Source organism: Atractosteus spatula, chromosome 27 (assembly GCF_055471065.1).
Source record: "Atractosteus spatula isolate fAtrSpa1 chromosome 27, fAtrSpa1.hap1, whole genome shotgun sequence".
In the NCBI taxonomy this organism is placed as follows: Eukaryota; Metazoa; Chordata; class Actinopteri; order Semionotiformes; family Lepisosteidae; genus Atractosteus; species Atractosteus spatula.
This window is the reverse complement of record NC_142732.1, coordinates 4,477,247-4,502,403: the sequence shown is the minus strand read 5'-3', so window position 1 is coordinate 4,502,403 and position 25,157 is coordinate 4,477,247. Positions and strand designations below refer to the sequence as shown.

At 42.7% G+C, this 25,157-nt stretch overlaps 3 protein-coding genes across 7 annotated transcripts in view; 2 read left to right on the top strand and 1 right to left on the bottom strand.

The window, feature by feature from the left end:
• Positions 1 to 34: 34 nt before the first annotated feature.
• spata22 (spermatogenesis associated 22) lies at positions 35 to 6,311 on the bottom strand. Of its 4 annotated transcripts, XM_088906971.1 has the most exons (8): positions 5,629 to 6,311; positions 4,890 to 4,948; positions 3,652 to 3,789; positions 3,041 to 3,194; positions 2,398 to 2,752; positions 1,965 to 2,091; positions 1,048 to 1,145; positions 35 to 667 (listed from the first exon to the last, which is right to left on the bottom strand). In XM_088906971.1, exons 2-8 carry the CDS (start codon positions 4,930 to 4,932, stop codon positions 476 to 478), a joined length of 1,107 nt encoding a protein of 368 aa, XP_088763097.1. In that variant the 5' UTR covers positions 4,933 to 4,948; positions 5,629 to 6,311; the 3' UTR covers positions 35 to 475. The 4 variants fall into 4 exon arrangements, with proteins under 4 accessions (XP_088763097.1, XP_088763099.1, XP_088763096.1 ...); XM_088906973.1 differs by lacking the exons at positions 4,890 to 4,948; positions 5,629 to 6,311 and adding an exon at positions 4,840 to 4,870; XM_088906970.1 differs by lacking the exons at positions 4,890 to 4,948; positions 5,629 to 6,311 and having other exon boundaries at positions 3,652 to 4,273.
• aspa (aspartoacylase) lies at positions 4,939 to 21,914 on the top strand. Of its 2 annotated transcripts, XM_088906976.1 has the most exons (8): positions 4,939 to 5,314; positions 6,323 to 7,111; positions 9,893 to 10,088; positions 10,899 to 10,992; positions 11,677 to 11,784; positions 13,118 to 13,227; positions 14,048 to 14,222; positions 16,609 to 21,914. In XM_088906976.1, the coding sequence occupies exons 2-8, from the start codon at positions 6,867 to 6,869 to the stop codon at positions 16,617 to 16,619; spliced, it is 939 nt and encodes a 312-aa protein (XP_088763102.1). In that variant the 5' UTR covers positions 4,939 to 5,314; positions 6,323 to 6,866; the 3' UTR covers positions 16,620 to 21,914. The 2 variants fall into 2 exon arrangements, with proteins under 2 accessions (XP_088763102.1, XP_088763101.1); XM_088906975.1 differs by having other exon boundaries at positions 14,048 to 21,914.
• Positions 21,915 to 22,600: 686 nt separating this feature from the next.
• The window catches only part of abr (ABR activator of RhoGEF and GTPase), a 158,165-nt gene continuing 155,608 nt past the window's right edge, over positions 22,601 to 25,157 (top strand). The window contains exon 1 of the mRNA XM_088907113.1: positions 22,601 to 23,670. Coding sequence (XP_088763239.1) covers positions 22,794 to 23,670 — 877 coding nt within the window. The 5' untranslated portion in view covers positions 22,601 to 22,793. The remainder of the gene's footprint in view (positions 23,671 to 25,157) is intronic.

The following is a 25,157-nucleotide window of genomic DNA, read 5'->3' as shown; positions in this document are numbered from 1 at the left end:
ATTTTAAACATTTCAACAAAAAGCAATCACAGTATCAGTAATTACATTGATTTATTTAAATTTGTCCGAAAATAACTTGCATATTTAACACTATGGTTGTTTTGAAAACTGCATTCATTGGTACCCTGAAAAAGTTTAACTACAAAGACATAAGCTTACAAAACATAAAGCTTAATACATAACTGTTTTTAAATATATACAGTAAGTACAAGTACTGACATTCAACATCATTTTAATTATCTGTGGAGAAATTCCTACTTAACAAGAATTGTTACTTAGAGAAAACAAACTATTGATGTGAGATATTACATTTAACTGTATAATCAAACAGGGAACTGTTTAATGAATAAGTACTTTATTATTTTGGAATGCATTTACTGTTCTATAAACATTATTTACATTTTTTGTTCTTGTTTCGAAGAAATCAAATGACTATGGATGAATCTAATCAAATCAAATAACTGTGGTGTAGCTGTTAAATTTCTCTAAGCATTTTTACAAATTGTCTCATTTCAGCATCTGAAGCTTTAACAGACTCAAGACAGTTTTTCTGTTCTGCTGGTGTGGCTGGTCTTACCGAAACACATTTTAAAAGGTTTCTGCTTTTATCATAGTTTCCAACACATCGTTGAACTTGACCTCTGATTAATCTTGGAAGTTCACGGTCCTGTTTAAAATACAAAGGTAAGTGTGTTATTGAAACAGTTTTCATAATCTTTTTATTAACGTGCACTTTGTCATTTCAGACTTGACGATGAGACAGTGATTAAATTTCTAGTTCCAATAACTGTAGTAACAGCTCTATACAATGTTGTTTTTAAAAAATGAATTATGTAAAAACTATAACTACAGTACCTGTACAAACAAACTAAAGATTTCAAATAACAAAGGAAATGAAAAGTAAAAGAAATCTGCAGAATTAACTAGCTTTTGTCCGAGTGTCAGAGAAACATAATGGTTCCAACTTAAGCCCATTTTACAGCTCAGCCAAATGTTTTTTATGCACAGCTAAGCATAGAAAACTAATTACAAGAAGAAAAGACTTACAGTTTCATAAAAAACACACTGCACGATATCCTTCCCGTCTCTTAAAAGAAAGTTCTTTGAACCATAAGGCCCAGTTGTGACAGGAGAGTCAAGAGTAGCTGTAAAAGATTTTCAAAAGTAAGCTGACCACAGCAAACATATTGTATTATATGATCTAAGCCAGTGATTCCCCTCGCTGGTCCTAAGTGCCCCCTGCCTTCTGGTTTGTGTTCCAGACGAGCTCTTATTCGCAGACTAATTGAGTTCAGTTTTCAACCTGAGGCATATTTGCTTTAAAAGTTGAATGGAATTTATGATTGTTCCCAATCTTACCAATTGGTATTGATTTTTCAGTTTCAGAACCTAAGTCAATTTAACCTGAAATATAATCAACTGGAAGTCTGCAAAAACTCACTGTGAGAATGTCATCTTTCCCCATCAGTGCTTCTTTAACATAAGTGATCAATTGAAGTTTAGACACAAATAAGGGAATCAACTCTTAATAAGTCCAGCAGAAGCAGTATGCTGTATTGTCCTGTATGACAAAGACGCTAGAAACTTTACCCTTAAAGTTGTGCATTTCGGAAACTAAGGACTGAATGTAGAAAAGGGTAAGAAAATTACACAAATATCACAAGCAAGCCGTATAATTAAATGCATAAATTAGCAGACCAGTACTTATCACAATAAGGCATGAACAACCGGGATGTAATGAAAACCAGCAGACACAGGCATTCCTGAGGACCAGATTGGGAAATATAGATCTAAGATTCTTCCATTAAGAGTCTCTGAATGGTTTAAGTGAGTCTGAGGTCGGGTACAAATTGTACCTGCCCTAACTTGCATCAACCCAAAGCACTTGCTAACCCAATTAATATTAAGGTAGAAAGGAGATTCATACTAAACCAAAAAAGAGATAATGGACAGAGAGAACATACCAAAAACCTCAAATAGAAGAGCAGCTTTATCGCTGTACTGACTCCAGTGCTTCATGCCTTCAGCAACTGTTGTCAGAATTCGCAGAGATTTTTCTTCTATAGGTCTAGTCTGGAGCACCGGCGTGTTCTTCAGAATTACAGAAAAATTGATATTTTAAGGCATCAAAAGTACTTTTTTTTAAAAAGTTATAACTATAAAGGTTTAAAAGAGATTGTATGTCTAAAATTGTTTTTATAATTATACAGTATAATGATCTGGCCTTACTATAGTATTGTAACACTGTTACACCTAAAAATAAAACTATAATATAAAACGTATTATACTTTGCTATGAACTGTTATGTTATGCGAGAGATTTTAACTATAACTCTACTAAAGTTACTGAATCTGTAATTATTCTGTGCTAGCATTAGTAAACCAATAAAAATAATACCTGAAATTCATCAAAGGTATTGGAAGGGCCTATATCCAGACTGTCTTTTTGTAACTTGGTGGAGTGGGTAGTTGATTTAAATTGCCAGGTGGGGTTCTGTAATCCTGGAGCTCCACGCTGAGATGCTTGCGATTGGCTAGATTTTTGTCTTTGCAACTCTTTTTGATGGAAGGACTCAGAAAGATTGGACTGTCTGTTAAATGACTGGAAATCGGATTTTTGGTAGGAGTCATCAGTAGCCATTTTGCTCTGAATGTTTCCACTGCTGCTGGGAAAGCTATTTTGCTTCATATTCACAGGCATGCCAGGATCTCGCCAGGGTACTGAACTAAAGTCCTGCTGTCCCATTTTTGATCTGAAATACCAAACTACAATTAGTTATTTGAAAGACTCATAGATAACTTAAGTCTTGCAATGCCAAATGTACTTTCTGTATTTGATTCCATCCCCAGATGTAAAGATAAAGGACACAGTTATAAATGTATTTTTAAAACATAGTATGTACTGTAGGTAAGCAAGATTACCTTGCATAGTTATTCCATGCCATGTAAAAGCTACACATAAGCAAAAACATACTGTATGTGTAAATAAAAGATGTAAACAACTGTACTGTAATTTAAAAAGTAGACTTCAGTAACCATACCCAGTCTTGCCAGGATGTGGCAATGGTGCATAGCCTCTTCCTCTGAAGCTTACATTTGGACCCGTGTTCTGACATCCTTGCTTGGTCCACTGGTTGTTCTGGGCTGTGGACATTAAGTTGCTCTGTGCTTGTACCTGGGAAAACCCTGCATTACCTAAAAAGGCAGTTACTGAATGCATCTCTCCAGTGTCTTTTTGAAAGGGTGTAAACAACAGCAACGGTTACAGAACACCTTTCCTCTCGTGGGTTCTACCAGCAGGTCGAATAGGACCCTTCCTAAATTCTTGTATCATATTAGATTTGTGCCATGAATGAAAAATCAGAAGAAAACTTTTTAAGTGGGGGAGAACTGTACACGGTTCATCCTCTTGAGTGGAACAGAGTAAGATTCAGTTACGGCTTTGTTCAGTTAGCATTTTCCACTGTTATTTCATAAACATTCACCTTACAGCTAATGTGGTGATCACACAACTACAGCAGAGAACGTAGCCATTTTACCATAAACGTTTTTTTGTTTAATCTGTTGTTGTTGTTGTTGTTGTTTTTTTGTTAAATGGATACTGCATATTTAAAAAAGGCAATCTAAAAAGAACAGGAAATCAAAACTCTACCTGATGACAAAGAGGGAGATGGAAAGCTCGATGAAGATGAATATTCATTTCTGGAGTAGAATTCATCCTCTGAAGGATTTGATGTCAAAGGTAGTCTGTTTCGTTTCTTTTGATTAAACAATGGTACAGACAGGCAACCTTTACACAACAAAGAAAAACACTGAGCCAGGGATGGGCTACATGTATTATGCATATGATTCATACTGTATACAGAATTTAACCCCAATATGACCTTGAGTGTAACACATTATGTATATAATAACATCTCATCTCTTACATTTACATGTGTTAGCGATATTATTCTGTAGTTCCTGTGGAACGTCCAGCATTACACCTAACTGCTTAATAGGCCTATTCATCTACTAGACAATATACATTACACTCAATCCATCTTTCACTGAGTTCATGTTATAGTAAATTTCTGAAGTATATTATTTTTTTCTGTAAGTTGAACTTCTACATCAGTTAAGCCATTCCATTCATTCCAAATGAAACCAGCTTGTTTGATAAGATGTGAGATTTGGCTAATATTTAATGAATAGGATATAATCAACCTGAAGTCTGGATTGGTAGTATGGAAAAGACAAAATTAGGTATAATTAATTGGATATGATTGTGGACATTTCTACCACATTGTTTGAAACAATTACTTAGATTTTATAATTATAATTGTGTTTTCAAATAATGGTTTGTTTTTCTAAAGCAAGAAAATTATTTGATGAGCGAATAAAAGTCTAGAACCATTAATCTGCATAGAAATATAAAATCAGTCTCTAAATATGGTATAATTTAACCCATTATCTTCATATCTTTGTTTATCCATTTCTAATTCCAAGCATTTTTATTAAGAAGTTGTGAATTGTGTTGTTCGAATACAATTATTATTATTATTACTAGCTTAGCTGATACTCTCGTCCATAAAAAGTACATTCAAATTGGGTAAGTACAATACAATGAAAGGAAATTAAAAAAGTAAATGATGAGGTTAACACAAACCAGAAGAACAATGAAACTGCATCTCCGAACATTAAAGGGATAACATGGTTATGAGAGGAGACACGAGTATTGGAGGAACAAGAAGAGAGGAAGATGTAATTATCATGAAGTCTGTCATAGGTTACCTGACTAAGCATTTATCGAGAGGAATACGGAGAAGCTGGTTTAAATGTTCATTCGGTTGTTCTGTACCTGTGGGTTCAGCCTGCACTGTCACGGTCATTATCACTCAGGTGTCTTACCTGCCGGCGGCCTTGGAGGGTTTTCACCGCGAGTTCTCTTCATGTTATTAACGGAAAACCTGTCATGTTGCACGAAAATACAACAGATACAAATCCAACACAGCTGGAAAGCGAGAATTTCAGCAAGACGTCACGAACAACACAATTATATTTTTATATGACAAATACATATTTAACATTATTACGTTTTCACATAAGATTATTGTTATAGAAGCTTGTTTTTCGTCGTCGCGTATTACTTACTACAGGGGGGGAAAAGGCAACTCTTAGCATTTGTGCATTAAGCTGTCACCACTAGATCGGCTCTCCTATTTTTTCCATGGGGCTCTGCTGACCTCTACAGGACATTCACCTCAACTACACACTTTTAACCCCAATGTAGAGCGAAGCTTTGAGGGGACTCGTGTAAACGACGGGTTAAGTCCGTAGGTATTAAATGCTTTCTCACATTTCTTATAGTTATTTTACTTAAAGGCCAAGAGCTACTAAACGTCTTATTGTGCCTCTTTAATGTATCCGACTAAAAAGCGACCTTTTTAAATTATGGCTTACTTTCAAGGTAATTATTTCTGCAACTATAAAGACCGGCGGAAAATAGTTTCCCGACACTTGTTCGCTGTGTATTCGCTGTACGTCTTATGTTAAGTGACATAAAACTTCGTTTGATTATGGTTTAAGGGGGGAAAAATGACTAAGCCCTACGGGAAGTTGTTAACACGACGAATTTATTAATAATTACCTATTAAAAGCCGATCGGATCGGCTCCTCCGCCGGCTCGTCGCCAACTGCCCGTTCCGCGTCTCGAGCCGCCGGCACGCAGGCTCGCGGGAGCTGCCGCGAGACCTTCAGAAATTCACCAGTCCGCGTGCCTACCCGCCCGTAGAAACGCCGCAATTCACGATATACTGTAGCATTGTGTTATAAACCTTTTTTTTTTGTAAGGCGAGACTCGGTATGGGCTGCGCACGACGAAATATTTAAAAATGGAAGTGCAAATCATCTAACTTACGTAGAAGCTGATAAACACCACTGTATACAGTGTACAGTATGTACAGTGCCATTACATAAAGAGCTGTATAGGCAGTGACTCCCGGAATAGTCCATCTCCTTCAAAAACTTACTTTCGTAGGGGAAAAAAAAAAGTATAACTACAGCGAGGCAATTTCCCGTGACCCGACAAAAACTTCAAAGTAACCACAAGTGCCTGGACTCACGCCATAACCGCGAGTCGTGTTACAGCTGCGCTGGACAGGCAGCTGACTTTAAAGACGGGGGTGGGACAGAGAAACGCTCAGGCACCGAAAGTACCGGTAAAAGCACTCTGCAGGAGAGAATGAAGTACAGTCAGACTTGTCGACCGCTTCACCGTACTGGCGGTACAGTGCCTAAACCCCATGCTGTGAAAATGCCTTATTTTTGTTGTTGTTTTGCAGGTGGAGACGGACTGAACTCCACCGATCTCGCCTCTCCTGGTCGCACTGTGCTGTAACACTGTCCTGTACTGTAACAGCCCCTCCCTAAGAGGTTCCCCGGGGGGGGGAGGGAAGGGGTGCGGGTGTTCTTGTGTTATCGGAGGAAAGGTACTGTACAGCTGCGATTTCCGCACTCGGGCACCTGTCTGACCTGTTGCACGGAACGCACGGTGCCGCACGCGTGGATCCGAGCCAGCTGCCACCGAGCGCGTATGAGGAACCGTGCCCTGCAGACGACCAGGAGGAGGACCCTGCGAGGCAAACCCGGCCCACTGAACTAATGTACAACACGGGAGCAATGTACAGTACTTCAGCCAGCCGGCGAGCTCCGCATTTAATCGTTGCCATTATGTAAGTTTAAACCATGCTGGACAGCCGAGACTGAAGCACTCCCATCGGAAAGACGGCCGAAAACGGCAACTTATAACTTGCAACTTTTTTCCCTTCCCCATTCACTCGCTCGCGCTCCCGAGACCGGCTACGGGCTTCTTCAGTTTTCGGTGCGATGACTTCCTGTCACCGCGATGCGAAAGGGCTCAGCCGGGCCGAAAGGGTTGCTATTTTCGGAGGATCGCACGGGAACGAAATGTCAGGGGTGACACTGGTCAAGCTCTGGCTGGAAAACGGGGTCGAGATCCACAGGCGCGGAGTCGAGGTGACCCCCTTCATCGCCAACCCCAGGGCGGTGGAGAAGTGTACGAGGTACATCGACTCGGACCTGAACAGGGCTTTCACGACCGAAAACCTCAGGTGGGTCTGTTGGCAGCCGTGCAGTTATTATCATCACACCTTTCACTGCAACAATTACACTAAACCACATTTGGAAACGGTGAAGACACGAGCTCACGGCGTTTTATAACATGTTACCTCGTACTATTATATCATTTTTAAGCTGATAATGACAATTTTTATAAATCCTTTCTATCGAATAAACTTCCCTTTTGATTGGGTCACGCACTTGTTTCAAGAAGACCCCTCTGGGTAGCTCACAGGAACTTCACGCTGAAGTGTGCGGGGTTAGTTCCTCTTATTTTAAGCTGGCAAAAATAATAAAATTGTTGGATTGCTGTCCCCGGTACGAGGTGTTTCCGTTCCTTTACCGTCACCCGTCCGCCATACCTTCGAAAGCTCTTGAAATCCCCCTGAAGTGCTTTCTTGTGGTGCTCGATGGACTTTAATAAGGCGGTGAGCTGAATAAATAAAGCTGACTTCAGCTGGCTAAAGGGCTCCTTTGATAACATGAGAAAAACAAGCGTATAAAAGTGCAGGAAAACCCGACAAAAGAAGTAGCTCTTGCGTTTTCTTCCCCCAGTAGGCCTTTAGCGCAGCCCAATGGGCCTGTTCTGTGCCCAGTTTGTAAAGAACTGGAAGTTGGCCTACTTGGCAGTGCCAAGCTGGAAACTTAAGAGACTCCACATCCCTCCACCACAGTGGAACAGCCACTTGCTAAACCTCCATACTGCTCTTTGTGGGACGTTATTTATTCTGTATACAGGAGACGGGGAGAGGGGAGAGGGCAGTGCGAGGATGCAGGGAATTTAAAATACGTGGCTCAGCTTCAAGCACAGCTTCGGAAAACAGAGTACATATGGTCCATCTGTGCTGGGCCTGCGGGGGAATATCTTGTCGAGGGCGCCTCTACATGGCTTCAGCCCACTTCTGCAACGGTAAGGCTGAGACTATGGGGAAGTGAAGGTGGAGCCGACAGGGCTGAGCTCATGGAACAAGCAACAGGGAGTTGAGCAATCTGAGGTTTTTAGCTCCCAGACAGAAGGTCTGTGGGGAAGCGTTTTATAAGTGGGGGGTTTCCATCCCCAGTCCTGGAGGAACAGCTTGTCTGCAGCTTTTTTTTGCTCCAGCCGAGCTCTGCATCACCAATGCTAATTGACAGCTTGAATTGATCTGCGTGCCGGTTTAGACTTTCGGCGAGCTTGTTTCCAAATTCGGCCCCCGAGATTAAAAGATAATCTCCTTCCACTGTACTGTTTCCAGGAACCTCTGGGTACACAACTTCAAGTCCTCCTTATTCAGCTTTCTAACCCTCATTTCTGACGCGACGACTCTTAATAGGTGATCAATTTATGATGAACAGACGCAGAGGGGAATGACAATATATCACACATTACCACCACTTTCCCTGTGCCGAGGTCCGGTGGGTTCAAATAAGTTTTGAAAGTTAGAAATTGGTCCAGGGTTCATACGGATTACAAATCTCATTAATCATTCACATTTATAGAATGTATACCCAGTGGTTAAGATCCTGGCTGGAGCAGAACCCCAAAAACACCGTGTGTATCCCAGGATCAGGAATAGGATCCCTGGGGCCTACACTTTTTTTTAAATGTGCTAGACGCCTTGTTTCATCCTGAGGATGAGAGGCACGCTTGTGTGTCTTGTTGTAGGCATACTGTAATTGTGCATAGATGGCAATTGTTAAAACATACATAGGAGCTTTGAGATCTTTAGTGCATTTTATTTCCACGCAGATATGTTTTAATTGTAAAAAACATGAAGGACTAAAAGCGAAAACAAACTTGCACGTTTGAAAAACACTGTCCCAAGTGACCACACTAATGAGAGCAGTCAGAAGACTTGTGTAATGTGAAGCAAATGAGCAGAACATCATCTTCAGGTATGAACTGAAAATGAGAGGTGAAGACCAATACACCACAGGTGCAACACTGGCGAGAGTGGTTCCCGGAACATGCTGGCTGAAAGGCTATAAAGCCTTTAGCTGTTTTACAACTGCAATGAAGGGAAAAGCTTACAATTGTGCTGTGAAAGCCCACAACATTTTAAAACGGCACCACTGACAGTAAGAGCAGCACCAGGCGAATGGAAGAGTGGCTCTTCATTGTCACGGGGAGAGCTTGCCAGCGTGGCAGAGCACAAAACGTGTGGCAATCGAAGACTCATAAAAAAAAGGCTTTGATGCATTTCGGAATGTGAAATTTGTGCTGTGATGTTGCTGTGGACGTTTTCCTCTGCCTTTGAACGGGAATATGAATATGCGTCTGAATACAAATGTGCATTTGAATAACTCCTCCTGTGTTGCAAAAGACCCTGCTACACTGCACACTGCCAGCTTTCTGTGCTGAAGAGCCGGGGGAGAACATCTGTGGGTTTATATAAAACCTTAGCCAAACCAGTAGCGTGCTTTAAAACCTCACTGGGAGTTTGCTGTAAAAGGGTGAATGCTCTGCGATGTCAACAAAATCCTACAGGTATCATTTGAAACTCATTTGCTGTGTCCTGCAGCACAGCCTCCCTGCTCTCCCTCAAATGTGATTTAAGGTTTTTTTAAGTAGATTACTACATGTATGACGTGGTTGCTGCATCTTGCAGGTAAATTGATTAGCTCTGGCCTCCAGAACCTTCCCCTTCTGCTTGTTAGATCCTTATCTTCTCTAATTACAGAGAGGGACACGGCCCTTCATTTAATATGCTGTTGAACTAGCACATTCATCACCAGGGGCTTTACAGGGAGGGCTGATTACGGGAATGTTTGATAGATATGCGATGTCTCCACAGGGCACCCCATTGCGAAGATCTGCCTTATGAAGTGAGAAGAGCTCAGGAAATCAATCAGATATTTGGACCAAAGGGTAGTCAGGATGCCTATGATGTCATCTTTGATCTTCATAATACTACCTCTAACATGGGAGGCACGGTGATTCTAGAGAGCACGCAGGATGACTTTAATCTTCAAATGGTTCATTACATTAAGGTAACAACTTTTAATTCCAAGGCAAGGATGTCAAAGTCAATTATGCTTCATAAAAAAGACTAAATGCTATTACATCAGTTAGCCTACTTTGAATTAAAAGCTTTAATCTCAACTTGCGTAGTAAAGCAAAACATTAGGTTTCACTCACCCCTCTGATGTGAAGTAGTGACTAAGTCGCTCTCAGTCTTTGAATCTCACCAGCAGCTCTATCGCCTTGCAACTCACAACTGGTAGCGCAGCAGGTGTGAGCCTGGCCAGTACCTGGATGGGAGACTCCTGGGAAAGCTAAGGCTGCTGCTGGAAGAGGTGTTAGTGGGACCAGTAGGGGGCGCTCACCCTGTGGTCTGTGTGGGTCCTACTGCCCCAGTGTAGTGACGGGGACACTCTACTGTAATATACGAAACATAAAAATTTGTTTATGTTTCCTGACTCTCTGTGGTCATTAAAAATCTCAAGATTTCTCAAAAAGAGTAGCTCGGTGTCCAGAATAAATTTCCCCCTGGCCTTTACCAGTCATGGCCTCCTAATAATTCCCATCTCTGAACTGGCTTCATCACTCTGCTCTCCTCCCCACTGAGAGCTGGTGTGTGTGAGAGTACTGGTACACCATCCAGATGGTGGCTGCACACTGGTGGTGGTGGAGGGGATCCCCATTACCTGTAAAAGGCTTTGAGTGGAGTGTCCAGAAAAGCACTATAGAAGTGTAAGAAATTATTATTATTATTATTGACCCACTGCCATGGAAGTTCATGGGATTCCGAGGATGCAGTGGATGGGTCACGAGTAAAGAGTTTCTGCTTTGTCACTCAGAGCGCCATCGCCCCAGCCTCCTGCTCCGTGCTGGTGAACGATCACCCCGTGCTTAAGTATGCCACCACACGATCCGTCGCCAAGCACGCTCTGGGTGAGTATCAAGTCCACCTCCGCAAAGCTACAGGGCGAGCAGAAATCCAAAAGAAATGTACAGTCTTTCCTCCGGGACCGGCACTGTAAATGATCCGCACATACGACCTTGGATGAAAGCAGGGGGCCTCATTTCCTTCCACGTGTCACAGCTCCTGCAGACAGTTGCCAGAGCTGAGCCAGCTCCATTCAGGTTAAGCAGCTTATGCTATTAGCATCTTTTGGGTGTTATTTCCTTACTTGGGTGCCACAGAGTTAGCACAGTTGCCGCAGAGCTCCTGTGTCCTGGCACATGTTTTCCCTGCGGTCATGGGGGGGGGGTTCAACAGGTGCTTTGTTTTCCTATCACCTTCTGGGCTCCCTGAATTATCAGTGTGCTTGAGTGTTGTGAGTGAGTGTTTGCCCCTGCAAATGACTGGCGTCCCATCTGGGTGTAGTGTCACCTTCTGGGATAGACCCTGGCCTACTGTGCCTGTCCGGTGAAGCACAGATGAATCGGTTTTCTTACTTGGGAAACAGTTTTGAATTTTTATGTTGCAACTTGAATCAACAACTATGGACACAACATGTGCAGCTGTGGAGAAATGTGTCTGTGGGGAGTGACATTTCTGTTATGCCTACGAAAGGAAAAATGTGCCTCTAAAGTTCATGTAAAACATTAAAACGCGTCCATTGTTTCTTTCAGGTCTGGAAGTTGGCCCACAGCCGCAGGGCGTTGTAAGAGGCGATATTTTGGAGATCATGAGGAAAATACTGAAGCATGCTTTGGACTTCATCGAGCTTTTCAACGGAGGTCAGTCATTTTCAAAGACTTCACTTGAGGTTAACACTGTGCATTTGTTTTCATTCAGACCTCAGCAGCCTGCTCCAGCGAAACAGACAAGGTGCATATTTACACACTAGTATTAGTTCTGCTTCAGTGATTGGTGTTTTAGAGGTGCTGACATGTCCTTTTTAATAATAAACGGGATTGTTTTAATACCTTTGGAATTTACTATGCTACTGTATTTCTACTCTTTTACGCTTATCAGACATTTTGTTAGCATGCTTGCAAAAAGCCGGGAGCATCATGCAGGCTTAAATCATTTAAAGCAATATGGTGATATTGTTTTTGGAAACTACTGTTACATTAAAGCATTACTGAGTGCTCTTCAGTGTTTAAAAGAGTGTGTTTGTTACATATGGTGTTTTCTGAATTTTATGCACAGGGATGCATTTTTAGAAAATGTAACTCACGAGTCAAAGACCAAATTTTTCCTGCATCAGAAAATTAGTTTAATTGAATTTCAGCTGCCTACATATGTGCAGCTTAGTACTTTTCAGTTTCACATTATCTGAACATGACTTTTGTTCAACTCCCTATGAAGAGCTGGACACAGAATTGAACTGTAAGCACTTGATCTCCTCCAGGCTTTCCGTGAAGCCATTTAGAAATGAGAGAAGATAAACTTACAGTATGAGAATTTGTAGATATTTTTTTACTTCTCTGTTTTATGACCGTAAACAGCATTTTCTTTGTTTGAAAGAAAAAGAAATGCTTTCAAGAAAGACATTGTGTTCTGCAGAAAAATAAGTTCTGATGCATAGTGAACGTCCATGTTAAAGACTCCACTAGATGTCAGGTTTGCACTTCTGTAGGTCACTAATGGACTATCCATGGAATACAGTACCTTTCAGAGCATGTCGTGCTGAGATCTCAGGCTACAAGAGAACACCTATCTTAATCCAGACTTCAGGGCCTATATGGTTTACATTTTACATCTCACATCATATAATATTACAGTATTTATCAGAAACATATTGCAACCAGTGCCTTTTAAAATGAATTAAATGAATGAGGCTGTGGGGCGAATAGAACTAAACAGAAACAGGACAGCTCTTCTGTTTGTTTGTCTTTGTATTACAGATGTCATTGATTGCGTGCTGCACTTTCACAAATACAATGAAAGAAAAGGTGGAATGCCCTGGCATTTTGTCATGCCATGACAATCAGCTCAACAATGGTTCGCTCCTGGCAGTGATTAGACTGTCTGTTGAATTGCAAATGAGAAACTGAAATAATGACCGAGGTGATGATGTCGAGCTGGCCTTGATTAGAAAGAGAGGCTGTTTTTCTTGTGCCACAGGTACAGAGTTCCCTCCCTGCACAGTGGATGTTTACCGGGTCTCAGAGAGAGTGGATTACCCCAGAGATGAATGTGGAAATATTACTGGCTTGGTGCATCCTGATTTACAGGTAAGTTCAGACTGGATAGAGCTAGACTTTATTTCCAAGGTGTTATGGTTCGATTTTCTGTCAACCTGTAGTTTTAGAATGAAGGTGCCTCTTGATTATTTTAATTTTGATTAAGTTTCCCCATCTCTAGGCCCAAACTGGCCTTCTGTTATGATTTTGATCAGGTAAATATATGGCAGTCTTTATGATTAACATAGGACATATATTAGAAAAATGCTCCTTTACACAATGATCTGGTGGGCCCAGTTACGCTGCTTGTGAGTGGAGTCCATAATGGAAAAACCCTAACTCTTGCATCAGCAGCTCTCTGGAGTGCAAATGCATACCTGCTAGACCATTATTTCCCAGCATTCAGTGAGGTAACATCCCTCCACTATTCTCAACTCTACTGCCAGTGCAGAAACCCCTCTGTTCATCAAGGGGTTGACTGTTTGGCTTGGTTGTCATCCATCAAAGAAAGCAGGTTAAAGCCAAAAATCTCAACTAAACACTCTGTCTACAATCGCATTATTGGGATTTGTCTTCTGTTCTGAAGAATCTTTTACTGTCCACTAACTTGTTCTGGCAGCTGTTCGTGACCACTGACTTAAACCATTATAAGTACTGGAGGAGCTGCAGTATGCGTGTTTTGGTGTGGAACTTTATTTACTAATTAAAATGGCTTTAATAACCCTCGTTACGCAGCGATTAGAAATTCCTGAAGTCCAAACCGCAAGGGATCAATGTGAGTGTGGTTACTGCTGTATAGTACCTCTGCATCGGAGTTCTGAAGGTATGGAGCTAATCCAGTGTCTTACACAAAGGTTTTGCGTTCCTTCAGGACCGTGACTGGGAGCCCCTGAACCCCGGAGAGCCAATCTTCCAGACGTTTGATGGGAGGACAATGCTGTATGAGGGTGACAGCACAGTCTACCCTACATTTATAAACGAGGCGGCATATTACGAGAAGAGACAAGCGTTTGTTACAACTAGAAAAGACCAGCTGGAAGCAAAAGGTATCCGTGTCACCAAGACATAGAGTTATAGACCAGGTATGGTCTTCAATACTGCTTGATACAATACTTTAAATAATTCAGCTTTGCAAAGATTACATGTAGAGTTCGAAAGAATTATTACATCAAACATCTATTAATAGAATAGCTGCTTTTACAGGACCTTGTAAGGGTTATGGCAAGCCTGGATAGACCTGGATGGATCCATCACAGGGCACACACACTCACACAGGGACAATTCAGAGACCAGTCCAGTACAGGGCACACACACTCACACAGGGACAATTCAGAGACCAGTCCAGTACAGAGCACACACACTCACACAGGGACAATTTAGAGACCAGTCCGGTACAGAGCACACACAGTCACACAGGGACAATTCAGAGACCAGTCCAGTACAGGGCACACACACTCACACATGGATAACTTAGAGACACCTGTCCATCAAAGGGAACACGCACAGACACACAAATTCACACTGGGATAAAACAGCCATTACTCCACCTCAAGGCAACATACACACACAGGGACAAGTAAGAGACGAGTCTACCACAGGGCCCACACAAGGACTACTTGAGACACCAGTCCATCAAAGGGCACACATATACACACCCGGGACAAGTTAGAGACGCCAGTTACCCCAGCCACCATGTCTGGGTATGCCAGCTGGAGCACATGGAAAAGCCCCCCATACACAGGCATCACAGTTCACCATCACAGGACCCCGAGCTGTGAGGGAGCAGCACTCAATGGCTCACCACTGTACTGCTTAGAAATAACACACGTGCTGCCTTTTACGGAGGTTACGAGTCCTTTTTATATTACATGAATCTAACTATTTTTATAACCGTCATTTGTATATATATTGGTAAGGGATAAATTACAGCTACGGCACAAAATTCCTAGCAACTGACTTTTAAGGTCACATTTAATAACATCACATTTCTCATGCAGTGGTGGAACTCCCATCATCAAAACGTTAAGAATAGTGTTTTTACACATGAACATTTCACATTTTCTCCAGGAAAAATAAAAGTAAACATCATGAAGGGTGCAAAACAGAGATACTGTGGCTAATCTGTTTCAGATTCCTGGCATCGGTTAAACCAACATCCACTCCTTTCTGTGCACAAAGGGCTGGAATTGCACTAAAGCCAAGCAGCTGTCAAAAAATGCACCAGCGCTGTGCTCTTCAATTCTGCCAGCAAGTTTTTAAGTCTTAATTTAGTCTGATAGTCTTAGACATTTCTCCTAATTTGCGCTTCGACAATGTGCCCTCTCCTTTTCAGTCAGCCGTAGAATGTAAAGCTCTCTGGGGACAATCACAGGACAAACTGTCATAGAGGTTATTATCGGACACTTGCAACAAAAAGTTTCTTGTGCAGCTTAAAAGGCTCCTTTTGCTACACAGAAATAATTGCTACTCAAAACAAAATTACGCACATTACTCAGGCATATATACACACACAAGTGCCTACTGTATCTCCATACCGTGCTGCAATTAGACAGGTTTACTGAGCTCTGACATTACAGAAACTGACAGTGTGGCATCATACTTTCCTGTGATTTCTGTAAGCTCTTAGCAGATATTGACATCCCTTTTTTCCCCACAAACAGATATTAGAATATTTGTTCTACAAGGAAGTGGATCACAAAAAGTAGTTTGCGTTAACTTATCCATCTGCTCTAAAATTATTTTTAAATTAAGAGGCAATTTTAACTGAATGAAACTGTAACTTAATATTGTTAAGATTTTTTAAGGGATAGTATTTTGGTACAGTTGTTTTTTCTAAATGTTATTTTTATCGTTTTAGTAAGAAACACTAAATTTATATTGGAAAAATTGATCACTGCTTAAAAGCACAACTGTTAAAACATCTCAGGTGATTAAGTGTTAATGACAGAAGTTTAAATTCAGATTTGCCTCTTTGGTGCAAAATTACAGTAAATTCTCTGTAATATTATATTTTAATTACACATTGTTTTACACATATCTCAGTAATAGCTTAGAAAATTTTCAGATATTCTATTACATCTTTTGATTTCAGAGTTGTTTTCTAATTCTTATAATAAAATGTTCATATATAACAAAATATTAAACTTCAAATTTTAATTTATAACAGCAGAGTAATATATGTATATTCCTACATCAACAATCCATCAAGAATACATTATCAATATTTGATACTTTTAAGAATGGCTTTATTTTTGTCTTGAAGTGTCACATGCATTTTTGAAAATAAAAAACATTTCTCTTGTGAATTTAAGAATAGATTTAAACAATTTTAACTGGAGCAAAAAATGTCTGAAGTGCCTAATTATTTGTATGCACTGTAACTAGTGTAGGTTTGACAGAGCAGTAAGATAGTGTAACGCTTACGGCCGACAGGTACTGTGTAAGAGCCGGCTTACCAGAGCAGGTGACGTCACCGCCCTTCCCTGTGATAGCAGGACTACAGCTACTGGGCTGTGGAGAGATCTCTCTTTAGCTCACGGGGCTAGGTCGCTGCAGAGAGACGCGGAAGTCCCGGGTTCGAGCCTCAGTCGGGATGGGGCCGACCAGATGCGGCAAGGGCGCCCGCCGGAGCCCCCGTTGCGTTACAATAGTTTGTGAATATCATTGGTGCGTGTGCGATTTTTAATATTTGTGTTCAAATTTTACTGTCAACAAATGTATTCAGTCAACTGAAAAAAAATCTATAGATTACACATCCGTTTTTTTATTTACGATACCAATGTTTTGCAAACGCTTGAATAATGTTTGCAAAGGAAATAATAAACGATTATTTATATTCGACTGTTACAGTAAAAGTGTTGTTTTGTAGGTGTTAGATCTTGTTGCGATTTTTGTCACAGCAGATAACACCCGAAGAGTCGTACTGTAAATGCTTTTTCCTTTTGTTTCCGAGTAGACTTGTGCCTAACCTTGCAATTTGTGAAGTGTGGCTTTCTCTTTATTTGTAAAGTGTGTCTAGACCAGGGGACGGCAAACGTTTTAGAGCAAGGGCATATTTTTTTTTACTGACCTTGCTGGGCCATCCGAGTGAAATCCTCTATCTAGCCGATAAACTCACGGACTGGAATAGGTGTCGTTTCTCCGGGCACATCTCCTCCAAGACCTCCTGCACACGCCGCTGAATAAACTCACCGTCCGCGAAGGGTTTGTCAGCTTCTGCTACAAGCTGTGATACCCGATAACTAGCTCGGGTAGCCGCAACATTGTCTCCGAATTTTCTCTTGAACTGTTTTTGCTGCCCCTGAAGCAACTTTTTGAACTGTTCTCATTTCCCCCCTCCGTATGTCTCCTGTGTACTCCGAAAACCTAGCCTGATGTTTTGTCTCGTAATGCCCTTTTATGCTGCCTTTTCCTGGCAGATGAGACGCATTACATAAAAGTCCTGTTCTGATCATCTGTAGTCCGTTATAACTTTTAGAATCGTCTGAAATCACGACCTGCTTCCAAACAAGATAGCAAACACTAGACATTATTTGCGTGACTGAGCCAATCACAGCAGGCAACAAAAAAACAGAATCAGCTGTAGCACTGGCGTCTGTAACCTGGGCTAAAGCCGACGTCTAATAGGCTAAAAGTAAAATGCATCGTGCAATGTGTTGTTCTGCAATTGCCCGTTAGTGCTGAGAGAGAGCCGCAGAGCTTAACAAGTAGAGGCCACTGGTGAAGTTATTTTCAATATCTGATGCAGAGAGTAACCCTCGAGATTCAAACAGCTGTGAGCTACTCGGAAAAGTTCAGCGGTACGAATCTGGCCGACCCCTGCAAACTCAAGACGATGACGTTTCTCTTCACTCTTCACAAACTCGCGTCCTACAATCCTAAAATCTTAATTGTAAGTGGCTTTATTTACGTTACCGATAACTGGGTCAGAATGACCTCACCGGGCTGTTACATTTCTTGGGCATTTGTTCAAAGCGGACAGATGGTCGCAGCAACATGTTGTACATGAAGCCTTGTTTATCGAGCTGTTCATGTATCTCAGTTTGTCTGTTTTCTCTGTTCTGTATAGAGCTACAGTATCTCATCAGAGTAACTTTAATTGTGTGAATTAAAAAAAAATACCAAACAGAACAGGATGGTTAGATATTTAGCCATACTTGTAACGGTAAGAAGAATTCTACCGCGAACACTTATAGTTTAAAAAAAAAACATAATATCACTTTAAAATACATTTTTACTGACGTTTCGTGGGTCCCTCTCTCACATGCGCCGTCTGGTGGATGTGTAAGAGTACTACAACAACACTGAGTTTCGTTCTGTAAAAATGTCTACATGACTGCACATAGTGTAGGATATCACTTTAGAGTTCCTAATATACTTGTCTGATGCTGGCACACAAAGCCACTTACAGTTGGATCTATCTGTGCACCTTGCTTGATTGACATACCACACTGTGCTCAAAGGCACAACAGCAGCACCTCCTCCCACGATCTGAGTCTGTAACCTTCCTGCAACAATTCCTGAGCCATATCCTCACTAAATATTGGTATGATTTTCACCTGTTGTTTTATTTAACCTGTTCACATTTAATAGGCCATTCAAGCAACATTGATGGCCATGTTCTTTTACTCGTTTTTCATTTCATTTTCATTACACGGGAGGCACAGTGGTCAGCATTGTTGCCTCACAGTGCTCCGGGGGGTGCTGTCTGTGTGGAGTCTGCATGTTCTCTGGTGTCCTCCCACAGCCCAAAGACATCCTGGCAGGTTAATTGACTTCTTTGAAAATTGAGGGCGTCTGTCTGACCTGCAAGGGACTGGCATCCCATCCAGGGTGTATCCTGCCCCGTGCCAATGGCTTGCTAGGATAGGCCCCGGCTCGCCCCCCCACCCTGTGCTGGATGAAGCAATAAGAAAATGAATGGATGGACATATGTGACGCGTTTGGGTCATATCCATCTCTACACAAGTTCCCTTTCTCAACCCTGCAATCAGACATACTGTATTTCTGAAAACACGATTAGCCATAGCGAAGGCATTTCTGGCTGCACAATTAAATGCTCATCCGCACTAAAAGCTTTTTTCGAAAATGTGCTCCTTCAGCACTGGGAGAAGATCCAGCAATGCTCTCAGAGTTACTCATCTATCAGACACATGAATGAGTGAACCCTTTCCGGCCCTGCTGAAGACTATTACAGCTAATAAAAATGGCTGGGGACCGTAGTGGAATCAGTATGCGTTTCTCTATTCTTCTTTTCAGATCCCTGGCTGGATAGAGGATGTATCGAATTCAAGATGACTTAATATAGTTTTAGATTTCCTGTTCATCTTATCTAAAAGGGTAGCGTTTTTTTAATCTGTTGGAACAGAATCTTAAGAAAGTATGTGGTGTCTACACTGGCATTCATATTTTAGACAATTTTATATTGTCTGATAGATTTATTCGTTTTTAGCATTTGTGATTGCATTGCACCTCTATACATGTATTTTTCATACATGAGTAGATTTCATTTTCGTCCTATCCAGATGTTATTGCATGCTACCGCTATTATTGTTCACATTGTTTGAGTCAGTGTGCAAAAAGAAAAACGATGCTCGTGTCTGGCATTAATTTTTCTGCTCTTTTTGTGCCACTGTGCAGTTTTACTCTACCTGAGGAAGGAGGATGAAAAGAAAGGGTATCATTCTAATTTCTGAGCTTCTCTGTGTCTCCCTTTCTCGTCAGTCTCCCAGTTCTGTTTCCATTAAAAAGGCACTCTAATGAGGAAGTCAGCACAATAAGAGGAGTCTCATCTCATTTTCTTTCTTCAAAATAGTGACTTTCTGTGCCGTTCTTCCCAAGAACAGTAGTAACCTTTATGCCTCTTGTCTCATGTCTCATTCAGCCTCTCTGTACTTCGCTCCTTGTAAGTGAAATTTTCACTCAAAGTATCATCTATCTTAGTTTTCCAATTACCAGGACATCTCATTAGAATTCTGTCTGAACATTATGCTGCTTTTATCAGATTTATTTTCTGAAGGACTTTCTTTGGTATCGATACTTTGGTTAACAAGGAATTCTGATTGACTGAATTTCTAATTCATACTGTAGCAATGTTTACTTTTTAGGCTCCAGCAATTCAGTTTTTGCTGTTTGTAGATCATGAAGCTGGTCAAATTTACTGTGTTTTCCAGATTAAGGGATATTCATATTTTTTGTCCTAGGACATGTAATGGGAGGTATTAAGGGGAAATGGAAAAAAAATAAATGTTCATATAGTTTCCACAGCAAAATTACTCTTATTTAACAATAACCATGGAAAAACATATTTACCAAATTACACGTCTGCTAATTATATCGACCATGTTTAAATGTCTTTGTTGAAATAACAAAGCATGGCTAACAACGCAGCTCTCTGTGTTATTTTAGAAGTAAATTTTAAAATGATATAGTCATTTGAAAGCACTTTCACATTTTTATTCATTCCACCTGTGGTATCATAAATTAATCACTCCACTTTTGAAGTGTTTTAAACATTCTGCCATTTTCCCAATCCATAAAATGTCTACTGGGAGTTAATACTGACAGACCTGTGGCCTCTCTCTCGATTATCACTGACGCTGGTGAAGTTCTAGCGCTGGGGTATTTCACTTCTGTCACCGACTCGCCTCTCAAGCTCATTTCATACTGAGAGAACCCTGTCTCCATCCCTCCAATTAATTTCACAAAACCGACAGAGTCCTAACACCCACACCAGAAGTACACTCCTACTTCGAACACCGCGATTCCCGAGAAACTCTTTGTCAAGACTGAGTCTCTTGGTGCCGATTCCTCTTCACGTCTTGGAATTCCGGATTTCCTTATGGGACCTCTCCCAGTGTGGAAATTTCAAAATGAGAACACAAGAAAGGCTCCGAAGGAGAAGAGGCCGTTCTGACTCGTTTGGTAACAGTTCTGGTGTCTGTCAAGACGGCATGCTTTCCTCCACTGTTTTTCTGTTCATTTCTCAAAACGTTTCTACCCTTGTCTTGGTTACCGTCTCCTAGACAGAAGGAAGAAGACTCAGAGTGTGAGAGAAGGTTCATTCCTACAAGCACAATAACTTAGGTTCCTTCTTAGGCTTTGGAACTAAATGATTTCATCAATATATTATGAGATTATTACAAGCTAATATTGAGGGTTTGCTTGAAATATCGCCTGGAGAAAATTCTCGTCGCATTGTGATCTCTCCAGCTGAGTTTTGGCCTCTTCCACCACACTGTACCGTCTCTCAACACTGCTATGAAAAACTGGGTTCAGAAACCGGTTTTATCCTCCTGCAATGTGTCATTTGTCACGGCAGTGCACTTAAAATTCTTCAAATGTGCAGTACAATATTAAATTTACATGTGAGTGATTGTGTGCAATGAAGAGGCAAATTCCTGCTGCACTCTATGTCATTGTCATCTGTCTTTGAACTTGCTTTTATACATGAGCTTTTTTAATTCTGCTTAAGTTACTATAAGCCTGCCATGTTATTTTGGCATTTGTCTTGTTTTACGCTAAAGCGCTTTTGTGAGGATATGCCACGAAATACACTGTATAAAAGATAATTATTATTACTTGTCAAATACTGTATTTCTGTACGTTGTACAGACAAATGGAAAACCAGCTATGAGCAGGTGCCTTCTGGAACTGTACACGGTACGTTATTGTACAGAGTGTTTTTTTTTTAAATTAAAGTCACTCAATTTGTAATAAAGGAAATATTTTCAATTCAAGTTCCATCAATCCAACTGTTTCCTAACTGCTTCATCCAGTACAGAGTTGCAGGAGAGCTGGAGCTTACCCCAGCAAGCAATGGGGGCAAGACAGGAGACACCCTGGACTGGACACCAGTCCATCGCAGGGCACACACAGACTCCAACACAGATACAGTACACAAACACACACACACCTAGGCCCACTTTACCCAGAAGCCAGTTAAACCCACAGATACGTGTTTGGACTGTGGGAGGAAACCGGAGCACCTGGAGGAACACGGGGGAGAACATACAAACTCCACACAGACAGCACTCCAGGACCTGAAACCGGGGCCCCAGCCACAGGACTGCCCCGAAGTTACACTCATTCGTAAAACATGGCGCGGTGCTCCTGCCTGCCTGGCTGCCAACTCCCAAGAGTTAAGGGAAACGTCTGAGGACATGTGCGCCGGCAGGTGGCGCCCTGCAACCGTAGGTGAGCGGGGAGAGCCGTTTCCTCTAACCGGGCCAGTGCTCGCTGGAGTCAGGTACACAGCCAGCTCTGTGCAGCCGCTGTTTACGCCCCGAAACACTTTGACACGAAGAGCTACTAACTGTCTAATTGGATTTCTTCCACCCCGCGTCACAAGCCCTCAGAAAACCGGAAGCCGAAAGTTTTTTTTTCCCCCTCTCTCGCATGTGTGGTAAAAAACTGAGCGCTGTGTGAGCGGGGGGGAGATTTGCATGCAGAGTGCAGGGAAACAAAATGGTCTATTAAGGAGCAATTTGGTTTTTTTTTTCTCTTTAAAAAAAAATAATAAAGGCTTGCTTGGTCCGTGCCTCTCGCACTTGAGCACAGTCTTCTTCAACAGGTACTGACTGGGGCGGGCGTACCTTGTTTTACCTAGTTTTGCAGCCATGTGGGACCCCGAGGAATTTGAGAAGCACTGGAAGAATGAATTTCCCGATGGGCAGGTTCCGAAAATGGAACTCGGCTCCGTCGAAGACATCGAGAGGGAGCTGGAGACGTGCAAAGCCCACCTCAAAGCCCTCCAGCAGCAGCTGTCGGAGGAGAAATTCAAAGTGATTTACCTCCAGGCGACCATGGCCCGCCAGAGGAAGAGTTACGACCAGGAGAGGTGGGAGTCCGGCAGCAGCGGGGGAGAGAAGTTGGACGCGGCGGCGGCGGCGGCGGCGGCAGCAGCGGCGGCCGGGAGCGGGGAGCCGAAGGAGCCGCCGGGGCACGGCGTGAGCGTAGCCCTCAGGAAGAGAGACATAGCGGGCAAGCCCGGCCACCGCCTCGGGCAAGACGCGCCGAGAGCCAGGGAGCGCCACTTGCCCGGGGGCAACAGGCCGGCCAGAGCGGACAGGCTCGGCTTCCCACCCCCGGTCTTCCCCCGCAAGAAGGACTCCTTCGAGAGCGGCTCCTCCTCGGTGTCCAGCCACTCCGAGGCGGACGGGGGCAGCGCGGCTGCGCCCCACGCCGGCCCGGACGACGCCGCCGCCGCCGACCTGAGCGACCACGACTACGAGGACGTGGAGCTGAACGAGACCTTCGTCAGGGGCCACCTGCTGGCCCCCACTGCCCACCCGGGGGGCAGCCGGGGGGCCAGCCCGCTGGGGGATGCCCTGAAGGCGTTGCGCCACAGCAGGGATTTTGACTCCAGCGACGACGGCAGGCTGTCGCCCGGGGGGCTGCAGGTCCCGTTCAGGTCTCCCCGGGGCTCGGGGTACAGCACCCCCGACAGGAGGAGCGATGGGTACCCCAGTTCCGACCACGACGACTCCTCCGTAGGTGAGAACTGCGCCTCTGTAGATACCTGTAGAGGCGAGCGCGGTGTCGAGCTATACAACTTTGGTTTTGTCCCCCCAGTATGACTTATGAAAGTTGCCGGAGTCGAACAGCGCACTTTTTAGAGAGGCGGTGGAAAAAGTTCATGTTGGTACTGTTTTATTGTGGATAGTAGTGACGTAGGCCTGCTGGAAGAGTTGAAGCTCTCCGTGAGATGCCTCGTAGTGCTTAATGAATCATGTGTGCTCTCGGAGTGAACCGATACCGTGCAGGAATGAGTTTCGTGTTTAATAAGAGATTACACAACCCGGTCGGCGTGGCCGTGAAGTCAAAATTAAACTCAATGAGTGGTTACTCTGTGCTCGATGTGATCCACCAGGACAGCGGGTGTTGCAGGTTTTGAATAACCATTTTCCTGAAACATCTCGTAAAAGCCACTTGGAAACCGGAGGTACTTAAAGTCCTTTTAGCTTCATCCAAAGTTCGCGTTGCGTCAACTGCGAGTGGCTTCCCTTAGCAGATAAGAGATCAGAAGTGTCGTTAAATCTTCGCCCCTTTTCGAAGGAAGAAGCGAGAGAGACGCTGTCATGTCAGAGCTATGATAAAGGCTACTCGCGATTGGAGGCTATGGTAGGCAAGGCGAGTTCGCCTGTGGGCCTTCCAGTGTGGTCCGGTGCAGAATACTGCTCCAACCATCTCTGCAGTTAAGTTGGCGATCAACAGGGTCCAACTAACAACTTAGGGGCAAAGTTCTGCAATGGGCTTCACTCGGAAGGGCTGCAGGCTGAGTTAAGGGCAGCAGTGCAGTTTATGCAGTTTATACCCTTATCTCCCACGAAACTCTCATGCTAGGCTTGTTCACAGCACTGTCTTCCATGTTTGACAGTTCAGTTCCACAGGAAGCACAGTACAACAGCGAGAGTTTTCTTATGGTGTTTCAGAAGTGTTCAAGTTAAGGTGTTCAGAGAGTAACTGTTTACTTGGACTACATTGTGCAGGTTTAGAGTCTGGTTTGTGGTTGAGTACTACACACACTACGTCTAACACAAGAGCATCACATTGTGACCGAGCAGTCATGCTACAGAAGAAACAAGCACATGGATCGGAGTTCGTTTGAACATGCAGACCCAGTACAGCATCCTAATAGGATGTAAAACTGCCTGTGAAGGAAATCACAGCTTTCACCCTGTTGCTGAAAGTGGCTGCTGGATTTCAATTGAAATAACTCTGCCAGAGATCTTGCAAATTCAGCAAAGGATGTACTGTCTTCAGCCTTAGTTGTGCTCAAATGCTCATAAAATATTGCTGTTTATGATGTGTATGGGACTCAGTAACAGGCTGCCTCTGAAAGAAAGTCTGGGATTCCTTCACAAATTGTGTGGTAGCAAAACACAGAAAATAAAATTCCCCAATCAGCAGATTCCAGTGCACAGCTGTCACAGTCCTAGCTACAGTGTGTGATTTCTGATGTTTTGGGCTTCTTTTAGGAA